Below are 22,648 nucleotides of genomic sequence, written 5' to 3' on the forward strand. Positions count from 1 at the left end.
AAATGATATTGAGTGTGAAAGTGGAAGATAGTGGGAGATGGAGGGATAGTGAGTGGGAGATGAAATCATATTGAGTGGAAGATAGTGGGAGATGGAGGGATAGTGAGTGGGAGATGAAATGATATTGAGTGGAAGATGAAATGATATTGAGTGGGAGATGAAATGATATTGAGTGGAAGATGAAGGGATAGTGAGTGGGAGATGGAGGGATAGTGAGTGGGAGATGAAATGATATTAAGTGTGGGATGGGGAGATAGTGGGAGATGGAGGGATAGTGAGTGGGAGATGAAGTTATATTGAGTCTTCTCTCCCTGCGTTGTTTAGCAGACGGCACATGAGCCTCTAGCGCTAGAAATTATTACAGCCGCGCAGGTTCTTCTGTAACGCTATTATCACAAATATCTTAGAGCGAGGACGCAACTTAAACCACATGATGGGGCAGCAAGATGGTGGCTCCTGCATACAGCATAAGGGGGCATAATGGGGGGGGTATATAAATTATTGTTTAAAAAGAAAGAAATGAAAAATGTTGCCTTTTTTCTGAACAGATTTGGCGGAAAGGAGAAGGATGGAGGGTAAGAAGATATAACTGGAGTCTAATTTCATAGTCTAAGCTGATTTTCTGTGTGTTTAATTGATTCCGACTCGTACTGTTATTGCGTCTAGTTAAGCAATTACACGCTAACCGAAAAGTGTGGAAACTTCCACTAATTATTATATATTTTTCCCCTTTTTTTGTAGTGTAATTGGCATTTCAGTCCAACCTCCTGAAGCAGAAGGTATGTATGACGAATCTGAAAATTATAAATAATAAACTAGTTAAAAAAAACCTAGGAATTCTCATATTTTTTGGAGTTCAAAACTTAAGGTCTGCTACTGGGGGGGGACAAACCTTCTGGGCCAATAGACTCTCATCCATGGGTTTAGTCCTTTATGTTAATGCAGCACTTGGGTCTTGCTGATGTTCCACCAAAAATAAAGCATGATAGGAAGAAGCTGGTCCCGAACAGATGTCTATCGTTGACATCCTAACCTGGGAGGAACTGATGGTCTAAACTCAGAAGTTTGTAGGCATGAGAGACATCATGGGGCATTGGATGTGGTTTATGAGTTTGAACCCCACGTAGGCTTCAGAATGTGAGATCTGTCTTTTGCGTTCCTCTCCCAGGAGAAGGTGGAGAACCCAGCAGTGGGCCGGGAGCCAAACCCCACATTTCTCTGACAGACGTCGGGACAGAAGAATTCTTCCAGAAGCTGACAACACACATAACAGAGATGGTGTCGGCCAAGATAAGCCAAGGTAAAGCTAAACATATGCAAAATATCGCTCTTATCCAACATTCTCTTTCTTGGCTTTGGAGCACTAAGGTGAAGACGTCTTCTACATCATTGTTACACATTAAGTAGCAGTTCTGGTGCTAAAAGTGACCCAATCACCATGACAACCCATGGACTTTTTAACATTTTACTTTGATTTTAGAGTTTGTCGGTAGACTATTGTGAAATGTTCTAAACAAATCTATGAATAACTTGGCAATTAGAGTAATTAGAATTATTGCCGTCAGGCGTCCGACTTGTAAAGGTAACAACGTAACAAGTTCTTGACGTTATCTCATTTGAGTCATCGGATTTTTAAGGTAAACGGTTATTTCACGATATGTTTCCATAAATTCTGGAATTCCCCACAAAGAACGGCATCCTTGGATTGACGCGCATTAAATATTCCGTGCGTGGTGTTACTTTATGTCGCATGAATCAGTGTGAACAGAGCCGCGGTCGGTATTAATATTCATGATTTAGATTTACGCAGAAAAGCATCGTTCTGTCCTTAAATCTTGACATGTTTTTATATAGATGCAATGCAAATCAGAGTTTGTAAAACGTACACGTTTAGAATCCTCAGAATGCGTTTGTACAGCTAGAAATAATAATTAAAAAAAATAAAATAAAAAAAGGTTAGAATGTTTGAAACAGTTTTTATCTTTATCTTATTGGTCCACGTGTGCTTGGAAAGCTTGGTGGGGATTGAGGATTGACCCAAAGAAACTCTAGTTTAACCCCTCTCACCCATGACAGAATTTAAATATGAGCCGAATGGGGCTGATCTGCTGGCAAACTCTGTTTATGTGAACACGTTTAGACCGCGAAGCCTTCCCGATTCCAAATATAATGTTTTTTAAAGCTTCCGTACGAATAATTGAAAAATCCCAAGATCTGAGAGAAAGGAAGCAGGGAAAGCAGGGGGATTAGCGGTGTCATTTCCCGGGAACGCTTCACTGCACATGTGTGAGATTGACATACTGGGTTATATTATGAAGCACAAAGAGCTGTTTCCACATAAATAAGTCAGTAAAATGAATAACAAACCATATGTCTGGTAATCAGGGCTGCCATCTTGGAGCCCGGTACAAACCTAAAGAAAGGGCAGCGTGCTGGAGGAGCATGGGGCAGGATTGTTGGAGGTATCCAGCTCCATGCTCCGCCAACCACCCTACCCCAATGCTCCTCCCACTGTCTGTCCCTAGGCTCCTCCCACTGCACAGCTCCATGCTTGTAATGGAGCCCCCAGGACCCAAAGTTTACAATAGGACCACCGGACTCTTATCACCAGAAAGGGGTCTGTAAAGACCCCAGACATAGGTAACAGACAACAAGGGCTAATAGCAGACCTTGAAGGCTAGTAGTTGACCACGAGGGCCTCACATAGAGGCATATAGTCTGGTATACATATACCGTATTTGCTCGATTATAAGACGAGGCTTTTTCAGAGCAAATGCTCTGAAAAATACCCCTCGTTTTATAATCAGGGTCGTCTTATAATCAGACCTCAAATAGGTCTGACTATGAGACGACTAAGATCCAGATCCCCCACAGCTGCAAGGGATTCGCGTAGACAACTTCTGCTGCAGCCGGAAGGAGGCGTGGCTAGCAGCGGGGGTTGTCTGCGTCCATCACGCAGACCTTCCCCGGCTGTCAGAGATCAGAGTTCTGATCTCTGACAGTCGGGGAAGGTCTGCGCGATGGACGCAGACAACCCACCGCTGCTAGCCACGCCTCCTTCCGGCTGCAGCGTAAGTGCGTGGGATCTACACGCTGCCCCGGCTACATGACAGGGAAGTCGGAAGCACCGGTAAGTTTGGGGGGGGGGGAGTGTTAAATGGGGGGCATAAGGCATTTCTGGAGGCAGAGTGCTCTGTGAAATGCCTTTTAACCCCCTTAATGCCACTCTGCCTCCAGAAATGCCTTTTTAACCCTCTATACGCCACTCTGCCTCCTGAATACCTTAAACCTCCCTATATGCCACTCTTCCCCATAATATGCCTTTTAACCCTCTAAATGCCAGAGTGGCATATAGGGGTATAAGGCATTTCTGGAGGCAGAGTGGCACATAGGGGGTCAAAAGGCATATCATGGGGCACAGTGGCATATAGGGTTAAAAGGCATATCATGGGGCAAAGTAGCATTTAGAGGGTTAAAAGGCATATCATGGGGCACAGTGGCATATAGGGGGTATAAGGCATTTCTGGGGCAGATGTGCATAACTGGGGGCAGGTTGGAAAATAGAAGGAAATAAAACCAAAATATTTTTCTCAATCATAGCTTTTATTAAAAAAAAATAGTTTATATGAATTTACTGTTTAGAACATTTACTGATAAAACTTTTTTCCTATAGGGTCATCTTATATTCAGGCTTTTTCTTTTTTTCCTAAATTAATATTCAGATCGAGCAAATACGGTAGTTACAGAACAGTCATTAGCAGCAGATGCAGGTAGTGACATCTTCAAGGGCCCATACGTGAACCAAGAATCTTTAGACCCCCAAAGACCCAGGAGCCCTTTGGACACTGTAGAAACTATATTTTTTATAGTATTTTTCATTTGCAATTGTTCAGGTATAAAATTGATCAATTTTCATAATTATGTCTAATTACTAAGAAATGATGAGGTAATTAGCAAAAATAAATGAAAATCGAGAAGCAGGTGGTAATTCTGTGTCGCATTAATCTCCGTGTGCAGCCTCTCTGCGGGTCCCAGGCATGCAAGGCATGGACAGCGACGACGAATCCAAAACTCCTTCAGCATCTCCTCGCCACGGCCGCTCCAGACCTTCCTCCATTGCTATTGAGTCGTCCTCAGAGTCAGAGGACGGGGACTCCAGAGGGGAGGTAAGAAAATAACCTAATATAAAGGTCATTTGATCAAATTGCATACATTAGTATTAAAATATGGGGGGTTAAGAAAATAGATGCTTTGGTGGACTTCACTGAAAGCCAGAATGGAGCAGCAAACTCCTATTCTGAAGCCCAAGGAGATCCTCAGATCCCCAATTGGCTTTATCCACTAAGATGTCAAGTGGTTGGTCGAGTCAACTCCAGTCACATGCCCTTGCATGCTAACACTCACAGAACAACTTGTAGGTTCACAAAGTTGTGAGATGTTTGCAAGGGCTTGCGAGTGACTTTTAAGTTTTGCGAGTTACGGGCGAGGCCATGCACGTTCAATGTGAACTGGCATGTCCTCTCCTGACATTCACAAAATCACACCCCGCTACATTAAAATAAAAATAATCAAAAGCAGGACCACGGATTACTCCCTCTCTTCTCCCACCCTGTGCATGGTAGAGGTAATGAAATAATCCATGTGGGGTATATGTCTCTTTATACCCCCCGTCCCCCATTCCCTGCTAATGGGGTTAAATAATCTAAAAACCCTATGGGAAGCGCAGACCCCCAGCTGTGCCTCCCACCCACCTTTATCCCATTCACCGTAGGATGGGGGTAACAAATAAAATGATGCTCCTTGGACATTTAAGTCTGGGGTGACCATTGAAGTCACTGGGGGTGTAATTACCAATGTTATTTTTTTTACACCGAAATATTACTGCTCTAATAGCTGCTCTAATATCCTGAAACTCATCAAACTAAATAATGTATATTTTAAACTATTAAATTGTTACAAAAATGAACATTTTTATTTTCTTTTATTTGCTTATATTTAGCTGCCTGCTATTGATTAAATAGATATAAAACCTGCATGTTTTCAGCTCTGATATTGTTCTCGTGAGCTGGAAATGATGACCTCTCGATTTGGAGCGGAGACTGAGCGGAACCCCTCACTCGCCCAATAGAAACTCAGGAACGAGCCCATTGGCCCCTCGCTAATTCTTGTTAATTTACTCTCTGTGAACAGATTTATGACATCATAACTATTTGTCGTGCAGATATTTGATATCTTCATGGCGACAGCTGATTATAACCCCATCATAGCTGACAAGGAGTCGATAACTTTGAAAGAGGGGCAGTATGTGGAGGTCCTCGATTCCGCTCACCCGCTCAAGTGGCTCGTCCGCACGAAGCCCACCAAATTCAGCGCGTCCCGGCAAGGCTGGGTGTCTCCGGCCTATCTGGATAAGCGTCTAAAGGTAATAATATTTCTGTTTTTATTTATTATTTACTTTGGGAACAATCCGTGTCCTCGGATAACCTTTCCTTGCGGTGCGGTGGGATGCGGTGCGGTGGGGTGTAGACACCACCAACACTGGTGAGGTGTTATTTTTTTTGTGTGACTGTCTGTATGTGACTATGTAATTGTGCTTGCGTGTGTGATTAGGTATCTATGTGTATGGGAGTGTGTTACTGTGTGTGTTTGTGTGACTGTGTAAGTGTGACCTTGCGTGTCTGTGGTCTGGTTCTGGAGGAGGTCCAGGGGGTGACACCATCCCTGGTGACGCCGCTGCTTCCTTGTACTAAAGCCATCCACTGATATTAATAAGCATGTTTTAAATCAAAATATAATTGTTGTATCAGTTCTTGTTATCAGATTTTTGACCTGCTTAATATTTCTATGTTTTGCCCAAATGTGACTGAAAGTGATTTTTTTTTTATTCCAAGTTGTCTCCAGAGTGGGGATCAGGAGACGCAGTGGAGTCCCCGGGAGACAGTGTCTCTGAAGAGGATTATAAAAAGAAGTTAAGGTAATTATCAAGAGAGCCATGATCTAAAACTAGAGCGTCAGAGGCTGAGATGGAATGGAATGAAGTTTTACTTTACTGAGAGGGTGGTAGATGAGTGGAACAGCCTCCCAGCAGAAGTGGTAGAGGGTAATACAGTGAGGGTATTAAACATGCATGGGATAGACATCCGGCTCCTGAATCTAAGGCAAGACCAACGACTGATTAAGGTTTCAGTCTTTACAGCAGGAGAGGTGACTAGATGGGGGCCGGATGGGGCCGGTCTGCTCAGTTAGGTGTTAAGTTTCTGATACTGTGTTTGCTGTTCCATGTGGTGCCGAATTTAACCCATTTATAACCGAATACAGATGAACGTCCAGATCCTTCCCAGAAATATTCAAGTAAAAAAAAAAAAAGCACTCAAAAGTCCAGTAAAAAAATAGGTTTTCATCTTAATAAACTTTCAAAGAAAAGAATAGAAAGTCGATTTGCTTAACATACTAGAAATGAATTGTACAGAAGCTTACAATCTATTAGAAGGTGGAAGGGGAATGAGACGGAAGGAGAGGGGCTGCCTGGGTGACGATCATTTGATTTTAGCGAGGGGGGGGGGGTGTGGAGAAGTAGGGGGCCGGAGGACGGATGGTTTCTTCAGGATGCAGGTTGGAGGTGTTAGAAGGATAGATTGTAAGCTCCTCTGGATAGGTTTGTAACGAATGTTTAAAGTCAGAATAAGTAGGGACGAGTCTGACAGACCGAGGAAGGGAATTCCATAGACGGAGCGCGGGTGACATCCTAGAGACACGAGTGGGAAGAAGTGATAACGGATGAAGAGAGACGCAAGTCATGGACAGAGAGAAGAAGGATTTGGAGATAAGGGCAGACTCAATGTTAAGGGGTCTGTAGGTCGGGGTCCAAGCTTCAATGTGAATTTATATTCTTGGGTCTACATGGGGAACTCTGGAGTTCTGGTCATCGGATTGTTAGATTGTTACAATGTTACCACAATTGCTGATGTTGGTCTAGGTTGGATGAAGAGCTCTTTCTCGCTCTCTCTCTCTCTCTCTCCCTCCCCCTCTCTCCCTCATACAGCACTCTCATCCAGGAGCTGTTGAGTACGGAGAAAGAATACGTCCGAGAGCTTCAGTTTCTCCAGACGCACCACATGCAGTACACCGAGACATGCGCCGACGTTCCAGAGACCGTGGCCAACCAGAAGAGCACCATCTTCCGAAACATCAGCGACATTGGTGGCTTCCATACAAAGTGCGTTGCCGGGGGAAAGGGGAAAAAACAAATAAATGGAACCTATTATTTTCTTGCTATGGCTTTATTTATATAAATGTTGACGATTTGGAGGTTTGCAAAAAATAAAAATAAAGCAGAAAATGTAATAATAATGTATATCCTATAAATATTTTTTTGGTGTTTTTAATCTGGAAAAGGCTATGGCTTTTAAATTTCTAAACATGGGAATGCCAGGTTCAAAATCTCAATCAGCAGAACCCCCCCAAACATTAACATCAAAAGTTATAATGAAATGATGATGTTACTGGGGGTTATGATGTCATCAGCAAACCTAATATCCTAAGAACATTTTTAAATTCCTCGAGTAACTCACATAGACTAACATACTAACACAAACCTACACCCTCATGCTAACACGTACTTACACACTCATGTTAACAAATACTCCTCACAAACTTACATGAATACATTCATGCTCACACACACTTACATATATACGTCGATGCTCACACTAAAATTTTACACATCCATGCTCACACACAAGCATTTATACACCCATGCTCACACATAAACATGCATACTTACATACAAACACTTAAACATAGACCACCATGTAGACAAAAACACATACGCATTCATGCTCACTCACACTTACACATAAACAACCATGCTCACACACTTACACATACAGCTTTCTCTCTAGCTGCTCACGTATGTGCAAGCAGCCTTGCCCTCACTGCCTAAGGGCTAGGGCGCCCGCTTCCCCCTATATACAAATTAGCAACATCATGACATGGTCACCCTCGCGTAGAAGACCTGACCTTTGTCATTTAACCCCTTGTGTTTTTACATTTATTAATCTTTGAAACAATGTTTAATCTTCATATTCATCTAGTCATAGAATTCATTAGCCAGACAGATATTTATCCAAGTCAAGTTGATCGTTAATCCATCCAAAATATATTGTTATGTAGCCACCTGGCTGCTGGGCTTTGCCCAATGACCCCAAGCTTTTAGGAACTTCTCCAAACCTTTCTGTGTTACTTTTCTTTCTACAGCAATTTCTTTCCTGAACTTAAGAAATGTGACACGGATGACGACGTGGCCATGTGCTTCATAAAGAACGAGGAAGAATTCAACAAATATATTATGTACCTGGTGGGACGCGTTCAGGCCGAATCGGTCGTGGTCGGAAACGCCGTCCAGGAGTTCTACAAGGTGAGGGAAGGTCGTCGAGCCACTGTCCGAGCGGACGGGTTCCTCGCTGGGATCGTGTGGATTTAGGGCAGGAATGACTAGAAGAGGCTAGACCTCAAATCTTAATATAATACGTTTTTAAATACATAAAGGGGTTAATAAAGGACAGGAGGAGAAAAGAGACCCAAATCTAACACTAGAGGTTCAGAGGCTGAGATGGAATGGAAGGAAGTTTTACTGAGAGGGTGGTAGATAAGTGGAAGAGCCTCCCAGCAGACGCGGTAGAGGCTAATACAGTGAGGGACAGCCATGCATGTTTAAGTTGCAGCCCAGTTTGAGAAACCTCTCAGTTACCCGGAGAACGCAGAGGTTTATTTATTCGGCGGCGTTAAGACGCTTTTCACGCTTTCTGTCGGGAGGCTCCGTATTTGAACGCAGTTTTTTATGGTGTTATGTAATGAGAAGAGAGGCCGCGTTACAGCCGAGACCTCGTCGCCAGTCAATTTCCGCGGCTTAAAAATAGCCGGAGTATTAAGGATGAATAATTAATCATTTAGCCGGAATGCTAATCCACGAGAAGCCCTCATTTTACAGCGAGGCGAGGATTTTCGGAACAGGTCGTCGCCAAAGATATTAAGGATTCTGCAATTCGTTCCAGCTGTGCATATTAAATACGAGACGGGGATAACTGCCGCTGTTAATATTCATAAACCCATGCCGGGGGGGGGGGGTCAGACAGAAATATAACTCCTTGAGTGCCAACCGGCAACCGGCGCGTTACAATGACTGACTGTTATTTAGCATCTGAAGTAAAGAAACTCCGTCATCGAAAAGCGTGAACATAGAAAGGTAGCAGATTTTTTTCTGCTGCTATGGCAACAAAATAGTCCAGCCTCTCCATTTGTAAACATAGAAATGGTTGAGATGTTTTTCTGCTGCTATGGCAATAAAATAGTTCAGCTTCTGTGTTGGTCGCATGGCTGCAGCTTAGAATTAATGATCATCATCATCAGCAGCTTTTGTATATTAATGATATTATTATTTCCCGCTTATGATGTAATGAAGAAATACACAGAGGACACGTACGCGCTCGCTGACCCCTCCAAACCTCCGCCTCCCCCTCTACAACACTACCTGGAGAGACCCATCAACCGGATCCAGAGATACCAAGTCATCCTCAAGGTGAGCTCCTGGCGGAGAAGGGAAACTTCATTCAGATAATATCAGAAACGCACAGATTTTGTTGACGATCTTCTGTAGTTAAATATAATTTTACTTTTTAGCCCTAATTTCGTAGTTTGGGTTTTCTAGGGAGGCTTTTGATGCCCCGGTAGTGATAATCCAGCAGAAGGACACAAAGCTCATTGGGTTCTGTTCATTGAGGGCAAAGTTTGGCCAAGAATAGCCCGAGATGATCATTTTATATCTCAGGATATTCATTAATGAATTTAAGCGCCAGTTTAGTCCATAAAGTGGGTTCTTTGGAAAATATTTAACAGATCCTGAAAATTACAGAATTTGCTGAAAACCACGAGCCGCCCAACTAGGCATAGTCGCCGTGGAAATAGGAAACTATCGTTTGGATAATGTGACTGATTTTAAAATATATATATTTAAAATATAAAAATGTTCTGGAGACCCTCATCTCTAGAAAGATATTCTGGAGAGAGTTCAGAGGAGGCGAGTAAAACCGGGAATGATCAGGAAAGACTAAAGGGATCTCAACATGTCCGGCTTGGAGAAGAGAGAAAAGAGAGAGAGGGGATGGGAGAGAAGAGAGAGAGGGGATGGGAGAGAAGAGAGAGAGGGGATGGGAGAGAAGAGAGAGAGGGGATGGGAGAGAAGAGAGAGAGAGGGGATGGGAGAGAAGAGAGAGAGGGAATGGGAGAGAAGAGAGAGAGAGAGGGGATGGGAGAGAAGAGAGAGAGAGGGGATGGGAGAGAAGAGAGAGAGAGGGGATGGGAGAGAAGAGAGAGAGAGAGAGAGAGGGGATGGGAGAGAAGAGAGAGAGAGAGGGGATGGGAGAGAAGAGAGAGAGAGAGGGGATGGGAGAGAAGAGAGAGAGAGAGGGGATGGGAGAGAAGAGAGAGAGAGGGGATGGGAGAGAAAAGAGAGAGAGAGGGGATGGGAGAGAAGAGAGAGAGAGAGGGGATGGGAGAGAAGAGAGAGAGAGAGAGGGGATGGGAGAGAAGAGAGAGAGAGGGGATGGGAGAGAAGAGAGAGAGAGGGGATGGGAGAGAAGAGAGAGGGGATGGGAGAGAAGAGAGAGAGAGGGGATGCGAGAGAAGAGAGAGAGAGGGGATGGGAGAGAAGAGAGAGAGAGAGAGAGAGAGGGGATGGGAGAGAAGAGAGAGAGAGAGAGGGGATGCGAGAGAAGAGAGAGAGAGAGGGGATGGGAGAGAAGTGAGAGAGAGAGAGAGAGAGAGAGAGAGGGGATGGGAGAGAAGAGAGAGAGGGGATGGGAGAGAAGAGAGAGAGGGGATGGGAGAGAAGAGAGAGAGAGAGAGAGGGGATGCGAGAGAAGAGAGAGAGAGGGGATGGGAGAGAAGAGAAGAGAGAGAGAGAGGGGATGGGAGAGAAGTGAGAGAGAGAGAGGGGATGGGAGAGAGAGAGAGAGAGAGAGGGGATGGGAGAGAAGAGAGAGAGAGAGAGAGAGAGGGGATGGGAGAGAAGAGAGAGAGAGGGGATGGGAGAGAAGAGAGAGAGAGGGGATGGGAGAGAAGAGAAGAGAGAGAGAGAGGGGATGGGAGAGAAGTGAGAGAGAGAGAGAGAGAGAGGGGATGGGAGAGAAGAGAGAGAGAGGGGATGGGAGAGAAGAGAGAGAGGGGATGGGAGAGAAGAGAGAGAGGGGATGGGAGAGAAGAGAGAGAGAGAGAGAGAGGGGATGCGAGAGAAGAGAGAGAGAGGGGATGCGAGAGAAGAGAGAGAGAGGGGATGGGAGAGAAGAGAGAGAGAGAGAGGAGGGATGCGAGAGAAGAGAGAGAGAGAGGGGATGGGAGAGAAGAGAGAGAGGGGATGGGAGAGAAGAGAGAGAGGGGATGGGAGAGAAGAGAGAGAGGGGATGGGAGAGAAGAGAGAGAGAGGGGATGGGAGAGAAGAGAGAGAGGGGATGGGAGAGAAGAGAGAGAGGGGATGGGAGAGAAGAGAGAGAGGGGATGGGAGAGAAGAGAGAGAGAGGGGATGGGAGAGAGGGGATGGGAGAGAAGAGAGAGAGAGGGGATGGGAGAGAAGAGAGAGAGAGGGGATGGGAGAGAAGAGAGAGAGAGGGGATGGGAGAGAAGAGAGAGAGAGGGGATGGGAGAGAAGAGAGAGAGAGGGGATGGGAGAGAGAGAGAGAGGGGATGGGAGAGAAGTGAGAGAGAGAGAGGGGATGGGAGAGAGAGAGAGAGAGAGAGAGAGAGGGGATGGGAGAGAAGAGAGAGAGAGAGAGAGAGAGAGAGGGGATGGGAGAGAAGAGAGAGAGAGGGGATGGGAGAGAAGAGAGAGAGAGGGGATGGGAGAGAAGAGAAGAGAGAGAGAGAGGGGATGGGAGAGAAGAGAGAGAGAGAGAGGATGGGAGAGAAACATTTAAATACATAAAAGGGATTTAACAAAGGACAGGAGGGAAGAAAAGTTACAACAAGAGACCAGAATCTCTCTAGAGCAGTGTTCCCTCTAAGCTATGGGCTTGTGCGTGCGCTCATAGCTTTTTTAGAGAGCGCACACGTCCAAAAATTGTGCGCACAACAGTTTTTCCCCAAAAAAGAAAAAAATAATCATTTTTTTGAAACTTTATGCTGCGCGGATATTGTGCGCACAAAATTTTTGCTCTGTGAAAATTTTTGCACAAGAGAAATTTTTCTGCGCACGCCAACTAAGAAAAATTAGATGGAACATTGCTCTAGAGGGTCAGAGACTGAGATGGAATGGAAGGCAGTTTTACTGAGCAGGTAGTGGATAAATGGAACAGCCTCCCAGCCGAATGGTTTGTATCTGCTGTGATACTTTTATGTTTCTATGTTTTCATTGAAATGGTAAATATGAGATGTTTACTAGAATTGAGGAATTGGTGTTTTCTTTCACTGAAATTAGCTTTTTAATTAATATTATTATTAATAATACTGTTTTGAAATATTCTTCCCCGTTAGGAACTGATCCGCAACAAGGCGAGAAATGGAAAGAACTGCGCTCTGCTTGAACAAGCCTATGCCATTGTTTCAGCGCTCACTCGCCGGTCAGAAAACTTCCTTCATGTGTCCATGATTGAGAATTATCCCGGAACCCTGGAGGCGTTAGGAGAACCAATTCGTCAGGTAACCAATCTGCCAGGTAACCAATCCGCCCGGCAACCAATCTGCCAGGTAACCAATCCACTCGGCAACCAATCCGCCAGGTAACCAATCCGCCCGGCAACCAATCCGCCCGGCAACCAATCCGCCCGGCAACTAATCCGCCAGGCAACCAATCCGCCAGGTAACCAATCCGCCAGGTTCTGGTCTATAGGGATATATATATTTTATGAATGAAGCACTAATAGGAGTGGCTGTACTACAGACGTTCGGATAGGAGGGTCCCTGTCCTGAAGAGCTGACAGTCCTTTGTCTCTTCACAGGGACATTTCATTGTGTGGGAAGGAGCTCCTGGAGCACGAATGGCCTGGAAAGGTCACAATCGCCACGTATTCCTCTTTAAGAACTACGTTGTCATCTGTAAACCCAAGCGGGACACGCGGACGGACACCTATAGCTACGTTTTCAAGAACATGATGAAGGTACGTGGATATCTGAAATGGTCATGCAGGGGTCACACACTACAGTTCAAAAGTTTGGGGTCACTCAGCTGTTTTCATGGAAACGAGGACATTTCTGGCTGCAACATAATTTGCAAAAGGGTTTTTTAACCATCAATTAGCCTTTTAAACTTAAACTTGGATCAGCGAACTCAACGTGCCATTGGAACCCAGGAGTGATGGGAGTGATAAAGGGCCATTGGAACCCAGGAGTGATGGGAGTGATAAAGGGCCATTGGAACACAGGAGTGATGGGAGTGATAAAGGGCCATTGGAACACAGGAGTGATGGGAGTGATAAAGGGCCATTGGAACACAGGAGTGATGGGAGTGATAAAGGGCCATTGGAACACAGGAGCGATGGGAGTGATAAAGGGCCATTGGAGCACAGGAGCGATGGGAGTGATAAAGGGCCATTGGAACACAGGAGTGATGGGAGTGATAAAGGGCCATTGGAACACAGGAGTGATGGGAGTGATAAAGGGCCATTGGAACCCAGGAGTGATGGGAGTGATAAAGGGCCATTGGAACACAGGAGTGATAAAGAGCCATTGGAACACAGGAGCGATGGGAGTGATAAAGGGCCATTGGAACACAGGAGTGATGGGAGTGATAAAGGGCCATTGAGCACAGGCGCGATGGGAGTGATAAAGGACCATTGGAGCACAGGAGCGATGGGAGTGATAAAGGGCCATTGGAGCACAGGAGTGATGGGAGTGATAAAGGGCCATTGGAACACAGGAGCGATGGGAGTGATAAAGGGCCATTGGAACACAGGAGCGATGGGAGTGATAAAGGGCCATTGGAGCACAGGAGTGATGGGAGTGATAAAGGGCCATTGGAACACAGGAGTGATGGGAGTGATAAAGGGCCATTGGAACACATGAGTAATGGGAGTGATAAAGGGCCATTGGAACACAGGAGTGATGGGAGTGATAAAGGGCCATTGGAGCACAGGCACGATGGGAGTGATAAAGGACCATTGGAGCACAGGAGTGATAAAGGGCCATTGGAGCACAGGAGCGATGGGAGTGATAAGGGGTCATTGGAACCCAGGAGTGATGGGAGTGATAGAGTGCCATTGGAACACAGGAGTGATGGGAGTGATAAAGGGCCATTGGAACACAGGAGTGATGGGAGCGATAAAGGGCCATTGGGACACAGGAGTGATGGGAGCGATAAAGGGCCATTGGGACACAGGAGTGATGGGAGTGATTGGGGGTCAATTTCTAAACTATATGATGGACTTTAAAAATAAAGGAACCAAATCATGATTTCGTTTCATTATTTTTCTTTAAAATAGTTATTATTGAGCCGTGAAGCAACATTTTGTGTAACCTTGTATTTTAACAGAATTGGGTTCATTTAACGTCCCGCTAAATGTCCCGTTTTTACCCTTAGCTTACAAACATAGATGTGAACGATCAGGTTGAAGGTGACGACAGAGCCTTTGAAATATGGCACGAACGCGAAGACTCGGTCCGCAAGTACCTGCTGCAGGCGCGCACGTTCATCATCAAAAACTCCTGGGTGAAAGATATCTGCGGCATCCAGCAGCGCTTCAGTCTGCCTCAGTGGAGTAAGTGGACGTTAGACTTCATTCTATTAACAGAATCCTAATCAGACGATCAATTAATGAACTAAAAAGAAGTATTTTCATTTAAACATCAATGCAAAAAAAAAACCTGTATTGGAATTTAAAGAAAAGGAGAAAAACATTAACGGTGCTGTTCCAAATAGACATTGTTTCCCAACATTCCTAGATTTTTATATTACTATGCACTAATATGGAATGCATCCGAATTAAGCCTTTTCCGTAAAAAAAATCAAAATGCTGTACTTTTTGGTAGGAAACAGTTCCTGTCTGTCTTCAGGGCTCAGCCTGCCCATCTCTGACATCACCTTTAACCTCTTCTACTCACTCTCATCACACCTATCACGCAGAACACCTCACCCAGTCACACTCACTCGCCATCACTGTGTAAATGTCCTCTTTCTAGCGTCCATCCATGTTGATGTGAGAGGTACTTTAAATGGCACCCTCGTACGCTAACTAGACGCCCAATATATGTCCCACATGTCAAAGTAACCTTTTTTTGTAATTGCTATAGAGGGCATGAGATGGTGGCGAAGGGGTTAAGGGATCAGTTGCCCCTGGGTTGCTCTGATTTGAAGCTTGTACGTTCCTACCAGAACCAGAAGTCCTAGGAGGGCTCTAGTTATAAAGCTTTCATCCACTATCGATCCCCCAATAAATACTTTCTCTTATTATGGGTTTTAATGTATGGACACCACCTGATAATACACAAGGGGTATGATCTATTAATGGGACATTTGGGTGAGCTCGGCCCTCGGACTGATTGTGGCTACTTCTGCTATGAGACTATAAGATCAGCAATATGACTATCACTTGGATTTCTCCAAAAATGCGTAACGTTAGCAAAATAAGAGGTAAATAAAAGAGCTAAAGATAAAAAATAATGTCCTTCCTCTATATAATGCTGCGTTCACCCACATGGGTTGCTAAAAAAACATATATAAGAAACTATTAAACTAAAAAAAAATACAGCAGAGACTATTAAACAAAAAAAACAAACAAACAAGAGACTATTAAACAAAAAAAACGTATAAGACTATTAAACTAAAAAACCATATACAATCTAAAAGAATTAATAGGATTAGACTAAATGGGGAGTTATGTCTCACCCCCGAGAAAATCGGTGCTGCCTTTAATAATTATTATAAAACTTTATACAACCTAACAAGGAAAGAACAAGATCAACCTCAGGATTACTTTCTGAATAAGAAATTCCCTAAAATCTCAGAAGAACAACTAAGGGTCATTAATAGACCCATTGATATAGTAGAAGTCAAAAAAGCGATAAGTGGATTGCAAATTAATAAGGCGCCTGGACCTGATGGGTTCAGTAACAAATTTTATAAAATACATAGGGATCTTTTGGCAGGTAGACTTACTAAAACTTTTAATGAAGCAATAGTAAAAGGGAGTTTCCCATTGGATATGTTAAGGACCAATATAATCCCTATCCCAAAGCCTAATAAAGATCCGGAGATTCTCTCCAATTATAGGCCAATTTCGCTATTAAATGGGGATATTAAAATTTATGCGGCTATATTAGATCAATCAGGCTTTGTTCCAGGCAGATCATCTAAAAACAACACTAGAAGAGTTATTGATATCATAGATGTTTCTCAGCGTCTAAGCACTCCCATTCTGGCCCTGTCATTAGATGCCGAGAAGGCCTTTGACAGGGTCAGATGGGATTTCTTAGGGCATACATTACAGGCATTTGGATTTGGTGGTAATATATACCAAGCAATTATGGCCCTCTATACCTGCCCCTCTGCTAGGACGATCGGTCCAGGAATAGATGCAGAATGGTTTGAAATTAAGAACGGCACGAGACAGGGATGTCCCCTTTCACCGCTGCTCTATATATTGACGGTTGAGCCCCTTGCCCATGACATTCGAGAAAATCAGGATATACATGGCTTTAGATTAAAAACACTGGAAAGTAAGATTAGTCTTTATGCTGATGATATCCGGGTGTTCCTAGAAGAACCCAGAAAGTCATTACCGGCGTTAATGAGAGTAATTGAAGGATACTCAAAATACTCAGATTATAAATTGAATGTTAATAAAACCATTATGCTTGCTTGTAATATGAATCAGACGGATATAAGGTATTTAAAAGCTAACTTGGATTGTATATGGGCTAAGGATAGCATAGAGTACTTGGGTATTAAGATCACGAAGGATCCGAAAAAAGTAATAGAGGCAAATTTTTTACCCCTTTTGAAATCCACAAATAAATCCTTAAAAGATTGGATAAAAAAAGAAATTTCTTGGGTAGGTAGAATCAACACAATTAGATCATATATATTGCCCAAATGGACCTATCTATTCCAAATGTTACCGCTAAAGATCCCCAAAGTATGGTTAGGAATGGTACAGATGGCATTTAATAAGTTCATATGGCAAGGTAAGAAGCCAAGACTGGGTTTCTCACTTCTGTCTAGGAAGGTAAACAACGGGGGTCTCAGAGTACCAAATATTAAGGATTATAATGAGGCTTGTATGGCTGCACACGTGATGCCGGCTCAGAATAAAGGTATAAAAGAGGAAGTATGCTATTAAATTGAGGAAATAGCAATAGGCCTGGAAGGCTTAGCAGTTCTCCCATGGTCCATCAGAAAGCCAGAAAGTAACCTTCAGGCGGGATTAGGATCTTTGGTCGTAAAAGATACTTTAGACGCCTGGAAAAACATTAGGAAGAAGCTAGCTCTGTTCAACTGCATAGCGGATTTTCTCCCATTGGAAGTTTTGGAGCTTAGTATAGAGGATATCCGATTACAAACATGGAAACAGGCGGGAATCCTGACTATTCATGATCTCTGCCTTGACAAGGAAGTAAAACACTTTTCTCAGATACAGGAGGAATATTCACTACCTTCTAAAGAGGTATTTTCCTATCTTAGAATTAAAGGGTTTCTTTCGAAATATGTTATCCTAAATAATGGAGAAAAATGGGTTCTCCTTAATTAAGTGCCTAACTCTCATTAAAAGTGATTATGAACATACGCCAGTAAAGGCAATTAAGATCTGGGAGAGGGAACTGAATAGGATTATCCCTTGGGATATTTGGAGAACTACATTACAATCGGTTAACAACGAGATCCATTGCTTAAATATGAGAGAGAATTTTTTTTGTTATAGATGGTATCTTGTTCCAACAAAGTTAGCAAAAATGTACGTACACGCTAAGGCCAACTGTTGGAGATGTGAGAATGAAATTGGAAGTTTCTTACATATTGTCACGGGGTCAGGTAGCAGGGGAGGATCCAACTATGCAGATATATGGTCGTAGCGTAGTCCAGTCAAAAGAGCAACGGCAAACAGCGAGGTCAAAACGTATCCGAGGTCGAGGCAGGCAGATAGGAGGCAAAACGGTATAACAGGTCCGAGGTCGAGGCAGGCAGATAGGAGGCAAAACGGTATAACAGGTCCGAGGTCGAGGCAGGCAGATAGGAGGCAAAACGGTATAACAGGTCCGAGGTCGAGGCAGGCAGATAGGAGGCAAAACGGTATAACAGGTCCGAGGTCGAGGCAGGCAGATCAGAATCGTAGTCAAAAGAGCAGGCAAGGGTCGGTACACAAGGCAAGGTAATGTCACAAGGAACAGCACACCCCAAAAAGCAATAAACTTTGAACGGGTACAGCAGATAAAACAAATGGCCTTTAAATAGGGAAATGTCTACTCACAATGAGGCCGCGGCGTGCCGTGCGCAGCGTGCGCCGCGTGACGTCATCGCGGCAGCCTTCCTATCCGCGATCCCGGTGGGGGGAGGTGGTGACGCGCCTGCACTTCCCTGGCGAGCAGGCGCAAGCCCGAGTGACGTGGAGACAGGGCTTCCCTGCCGGCGTCCGGTTGCGGTGAAGCCGCGACCGTACGGCGTCATCGACGGGCGCGCCGCCGGGATCCCCTGGCGAGCGCGTCGCGGCGGCGCGCGTGACGCCCAGCCGACATCGGGTCGCGGCGGGGGCGGAGCCGCGACCCCGACGTGACCACGCGGCGTCAGCGGCAGGACGGAGGGAGCTGCCGCGAGCACGCAAGGTAAGTGCCGCGGCGGCTCTCGTGACACATATTTGGTGGACCTGCCAATATATAGAGGCTCTCTGGAAAGAGGTTTTCAGCCAGATTGAGAAAACAACTGGTGTATACTTACCTTTTACACCAGACTGCTCTCTATTACATTTAGATTGGCCAAAAGTTCCTAATCTCTACAGAAGCTTAATAACCCATATCCTTGTATCTACCAAATTACTCATAGCGAAGAATTGGAAAAACCAAAAATTGCCTAATTGGGAGGAGATAAAATTAAGTACAATCTACCATTGTAAAATGGAACTGGGTATAATCAAATTAAATGGATTTAACGTAATCAAAATTAGGAAATGGGAAAGAATACTAAACTTATTGGAAGCCTGAGTATGAGCGGTTCTGGGTTTTCCTTCTCTTGCTGCATCTCACTGTATATTTTATTTGTTTTTTTATACAATTTTTTTTTTGTTTTTGTACTTTTTAGTACGTCTTAGAAGTACGTATCATATTTTTTGTCGTGTCTTAAAAATGTTTTTTGTTTTTTTTTTCTGTATTGTCTAGTATGTCCTAAAGGCATGTATTATATTTTTTGCCTTGTCTAATGTTATAAATGAATAAAAAAAATTAATATTGAAAAAAAACAAAAAAAACATATAAGAGACTATTAAACTTTAAAAAAAACATATAAGAGACTATTAAACTAAAAAAAAAACATATAAGAGACTATTAAACTAAAAAAAAAACATATAAGAGACTATTGAACTAAAAAAAAAACATATAAGAGACTTAAACTAAAAAAAAACATAAGAGACTATTAAACTAAAAAAAACATATAAGAGACTATTAAACTAAAAAAAAACATATCGGAGACTATTAAACAAAAAAAAACATATATGAGACTATTAAACTAAAAAAAACAAAAACATTTATAATAAGCATTTTTATAATTTTTGTTGAATTTAAAGAACTGCAAGCGCAAAAGAGAAAATCTGGGATGTAATTTTGCGATTGCCATTACACAGAATGCATCATTTATTTCCGTCGATATTCTCTCTCTCTTTTAGATCCTCCACAGTTCATAGAATTTTTGGCAGACTGCACGGCCGAGCTCGGGGAAACCGTTAAGCTGGCATGCCGAGTAACGGGAACACCGAAACCTAGCGTCAGTTGGTACAAAGGTATTTAGGATTTTATTTACACAAATATTGTTTTATCTCCAGAATTCCCAAAAAGAAGCTTTGATTTAGGGGCTGATATTTAAAACATGAATGTATAGCTATGTGTAGGTTTCTATGGCAACAAAACCTTAATACTTACATTAAATCACAAGACATGCAACTTATTATGTTTCTCTTCTCCTGCAAGATGGCCGACCTGTAGAGGTTGACCCCCACCACATTATCATCGAAGACCCCGACGGTTCCTGTACTCTCATTCTGGATAACCTGACGGGCGCCGACTCCGGCCAATACATGTGTTTTGCGGTCAGTGCCGCGGGAAGCGCCAGCACGCTGGGAAAAATACTGGTCCAAGGTAACATTGTAAACATTTGACAAAATCCATCTCAGCTTCATAATTTCACGATCATCCAACCCTATTCATTTATTACAACCCTTCATTCAAAAAATAAAAATAACGACAGGAAAGGAGCGAACGAATCTAAAGCTGGACAAAATGTCTGAAAGAGGACGGCTACATTTTAGTTCTTTGTGTAACAGAGACATTTATCCAACGTCTTTTTCTCCTTAGTTCCTCCGAGGTTCGTCAACAAACTTCGAAACACTCACTTTGTGGATGGGGAGGACACTCAGTTTACCTGCACCATTGAAGGAGCTCCTTATCCTCAAATAAGGTCAGTCAAGTCCCGCTATAACCAATTTCTGACCATTTTACCAAAGTCTTGGATGGTCTAGAGTGCGGGAAAAGGTTATCTTCTCATGTCTTAAATGTCCTATGTTTTTCCTTACCGGGGAACCAATGTGGGAATTTGTTCTCCTATTTATTGATCGGTCGTTGTCACAGAACGGTGATTCAGAATAGCAAAAAGCTCTTGTGAACCGATGGGTTTTAATTCATCAGTTTTTCTACTTGAGAGAACATTTTGGATGGAGGTTGAAGGAAAGACCATTGACTTAATCTTAACAGAATGAACTTCATAGGTGTTTATTAAGAGGGATACACTTGCGTTCAAAAGTTTGGGGTCACTTAGAAATTTCCTTGGTTTTGAAAGAAAAGCAGATTTTGTCTATTAAAATAACATAAAATGGATCGGAAATCCAGCCCAGACGGGGTTAATGCTCTAAATGACTATTGTAGCTGGAAACGGCTGATTTTTTATGAAATCTTCTCATAGGCGTACAGAGACCCTTTAACACTCCCATCACTCCTGTGTTCCAACGGCCCTTTATCACTCCCATCACTCCTGTGTCCCAATGGCCCTTTATCACTCCCATCACTCCTGTGTCCCAATGGCCCTCTATCACTCCCATCACTCCTGTGTCCCAATGGCCCTTTATCACTCCCATCACTCCTGTGTTCCAATGGCCCTTTATCACTCTCATCACTCCTGTGTCCCAACGGCCCTTTATCACTCCCATCACTCCTGCGTCCCAATGGCTAATTGATGGTTAGAAAAGCCTTATGCAATTATGTTACAGCCAGAAATTGTGACCCAAAACTTTTGACTGGTAGGGTGTGTGAAAATTCAGTTCTTACACTTCCCCCCCCCCAGGTGGTACAGAGATGGTTCTCCATTGCCTGATTCCGGGAGACACCAGACCTTTGCTGAACCACGGAGCGGTGTGTTAGTGCTGGTGATAAAGAATGCCACCAAGGAGGACGTTGGGTATTATGAATGTGAGGTGAGTTCAGAAGGAATGTCTCCTCCAACCTTTACCGGAATAAGTTAGGGTTTTGATAGCAGGTGTCTGCGTTCTGACAATAAAAGTCTCCTACGTGTCTTCTTATTAGGAAAAGTGGATATAGTCATATTGGTCCAAGTGAAGATGGAGTCTTTACTCGAAAGGGATACTTTTTTTATTGGGCCGAAGATGTAGAATGACATCAACTTTTAGGTCTTGAGGAGACACTTCCTGATGTTGAGAACATTTTAAAATGTTTCAGAATATTGGTTCTACTTCTAACCATTCTTTAAATATCTGATGATAGGTAAACGCTAGATAGCTGACATCTCCATGTTGACCAATGGCACCTTCGGAACATGAGATACTATTCTGGAATTAAAAAGATGTTTCTTTTGTTTCCTGCAGCTGGCGAATCGGTTGGGATCAGCGCGCAGCGGGGCAGATTTAAACCTACAGACCGCGGCTTTATTGGCCCACGAGAGGAGAGGAGACCAGACCATCACCATTGAAGGTAAGGGATCTGCAAGGGGTTGGCGGGTTCCATCTGTATATTTCCACCACTGTCGGCTAAATCAGTGGAAGGGTGGAAAGCTGCACCAAGACGATTAGGTTATTAGGTGTCTGTTAAATTGTTTTGTGTTCTAAATCGTGCTTTCTTTTTACAACCCAAAAGATGTGATAAGAGGGTTGTCTTCTCCTATAGCAACCTAGAAGTAAGGTGTTTTGTTGATGGCCAGGGCAAGTTAGGGAATGTCATGGGGAAGATGTATAAGACTCGTATCCAATCCTGTTTTTGAATAAAAAGGGTTGGCCAGATTTTACCCAGAATAAAAGGAATGGCCTGGTACAGCCGTAAAGGACATTTACTACATGTCAGTGGCACTTTGTAAATGATGTCAATCATCTATAAACATGGAATTCTGTGTAAATAAAAAAGGTGATTCCGGTACAAAGTTTCAAAAGTGGTCATGGCAACCAATGGAATGGGCCAATCAGCA

General features: G+C 43.5%; 1 protein-coding gene across 1 annotated transcript in view; it reads left to right on the plus strand.

Moving 5' to 3' along the window:
* LOC149276799 (obscurin-like) overlaps positions 1 to 22,648 on the plus strand; it is a 163,136-nt gene that overhangs the window by 101,741 nt on the left and 38,747 nt on the right. The window contains 16 exon segments of the mRNA XM_089503251.1: positions 565 to 575; positions 1,181 to 1,300; positions 4,018 to 4,166; positions 5,222 to 5,422; positions 5,892 to 5,974; positions 7,043 to 7,216; positions 8,257 to 8,416; positions 9,461 to 9,577; positions 12,523 to 12,687; positions 12,987 to 13,145; positions 14,564 to 14,741; positions 19,851 to 19,964; positions 20,152 to 20,319; positions 20,536 to 20,638; positions 21,518 to 21,647; positions 22,056 to 22,161. Coding sequence (XP_089359377.1) covers positions 565 to 575; positions 1,181 to 1,300; positions 4,018 to 4,166; positions 5,222 to 5,422; positions 5,892 to 5,974; positions 7,043 to 7,216; positions 8,257 to 8,416; positions 9,461 to 9,577; positions 12,523 to 12,687; positions 12,987 to 13,145; positions 14,564 to 14,741; positions 19,851 to 19,964; positions 20,152 to 20,319; positions 20,536 to 20,638; positions 21,518 to 21,647; positions 22,056 to 22,161 — 2,138 coding nt within the window.

This window comes from Sceloporus occidentalis, unplaced genomic scaffold (assembly GCF_023333645.1).
Source record: "Sceloporus occidentalis isolate IW3139 unplaced genomic scaffold, rSceOcc1.0.p SCAF_224, whole genome shotgun sequence".
Classification (NCBI taxonomy): Eukaryota; Metazoa; Chordata; class Lepidosauria; order Squamata; family Phrynosomatidae; genus Sceloporus; species Sceloporus occidentalis.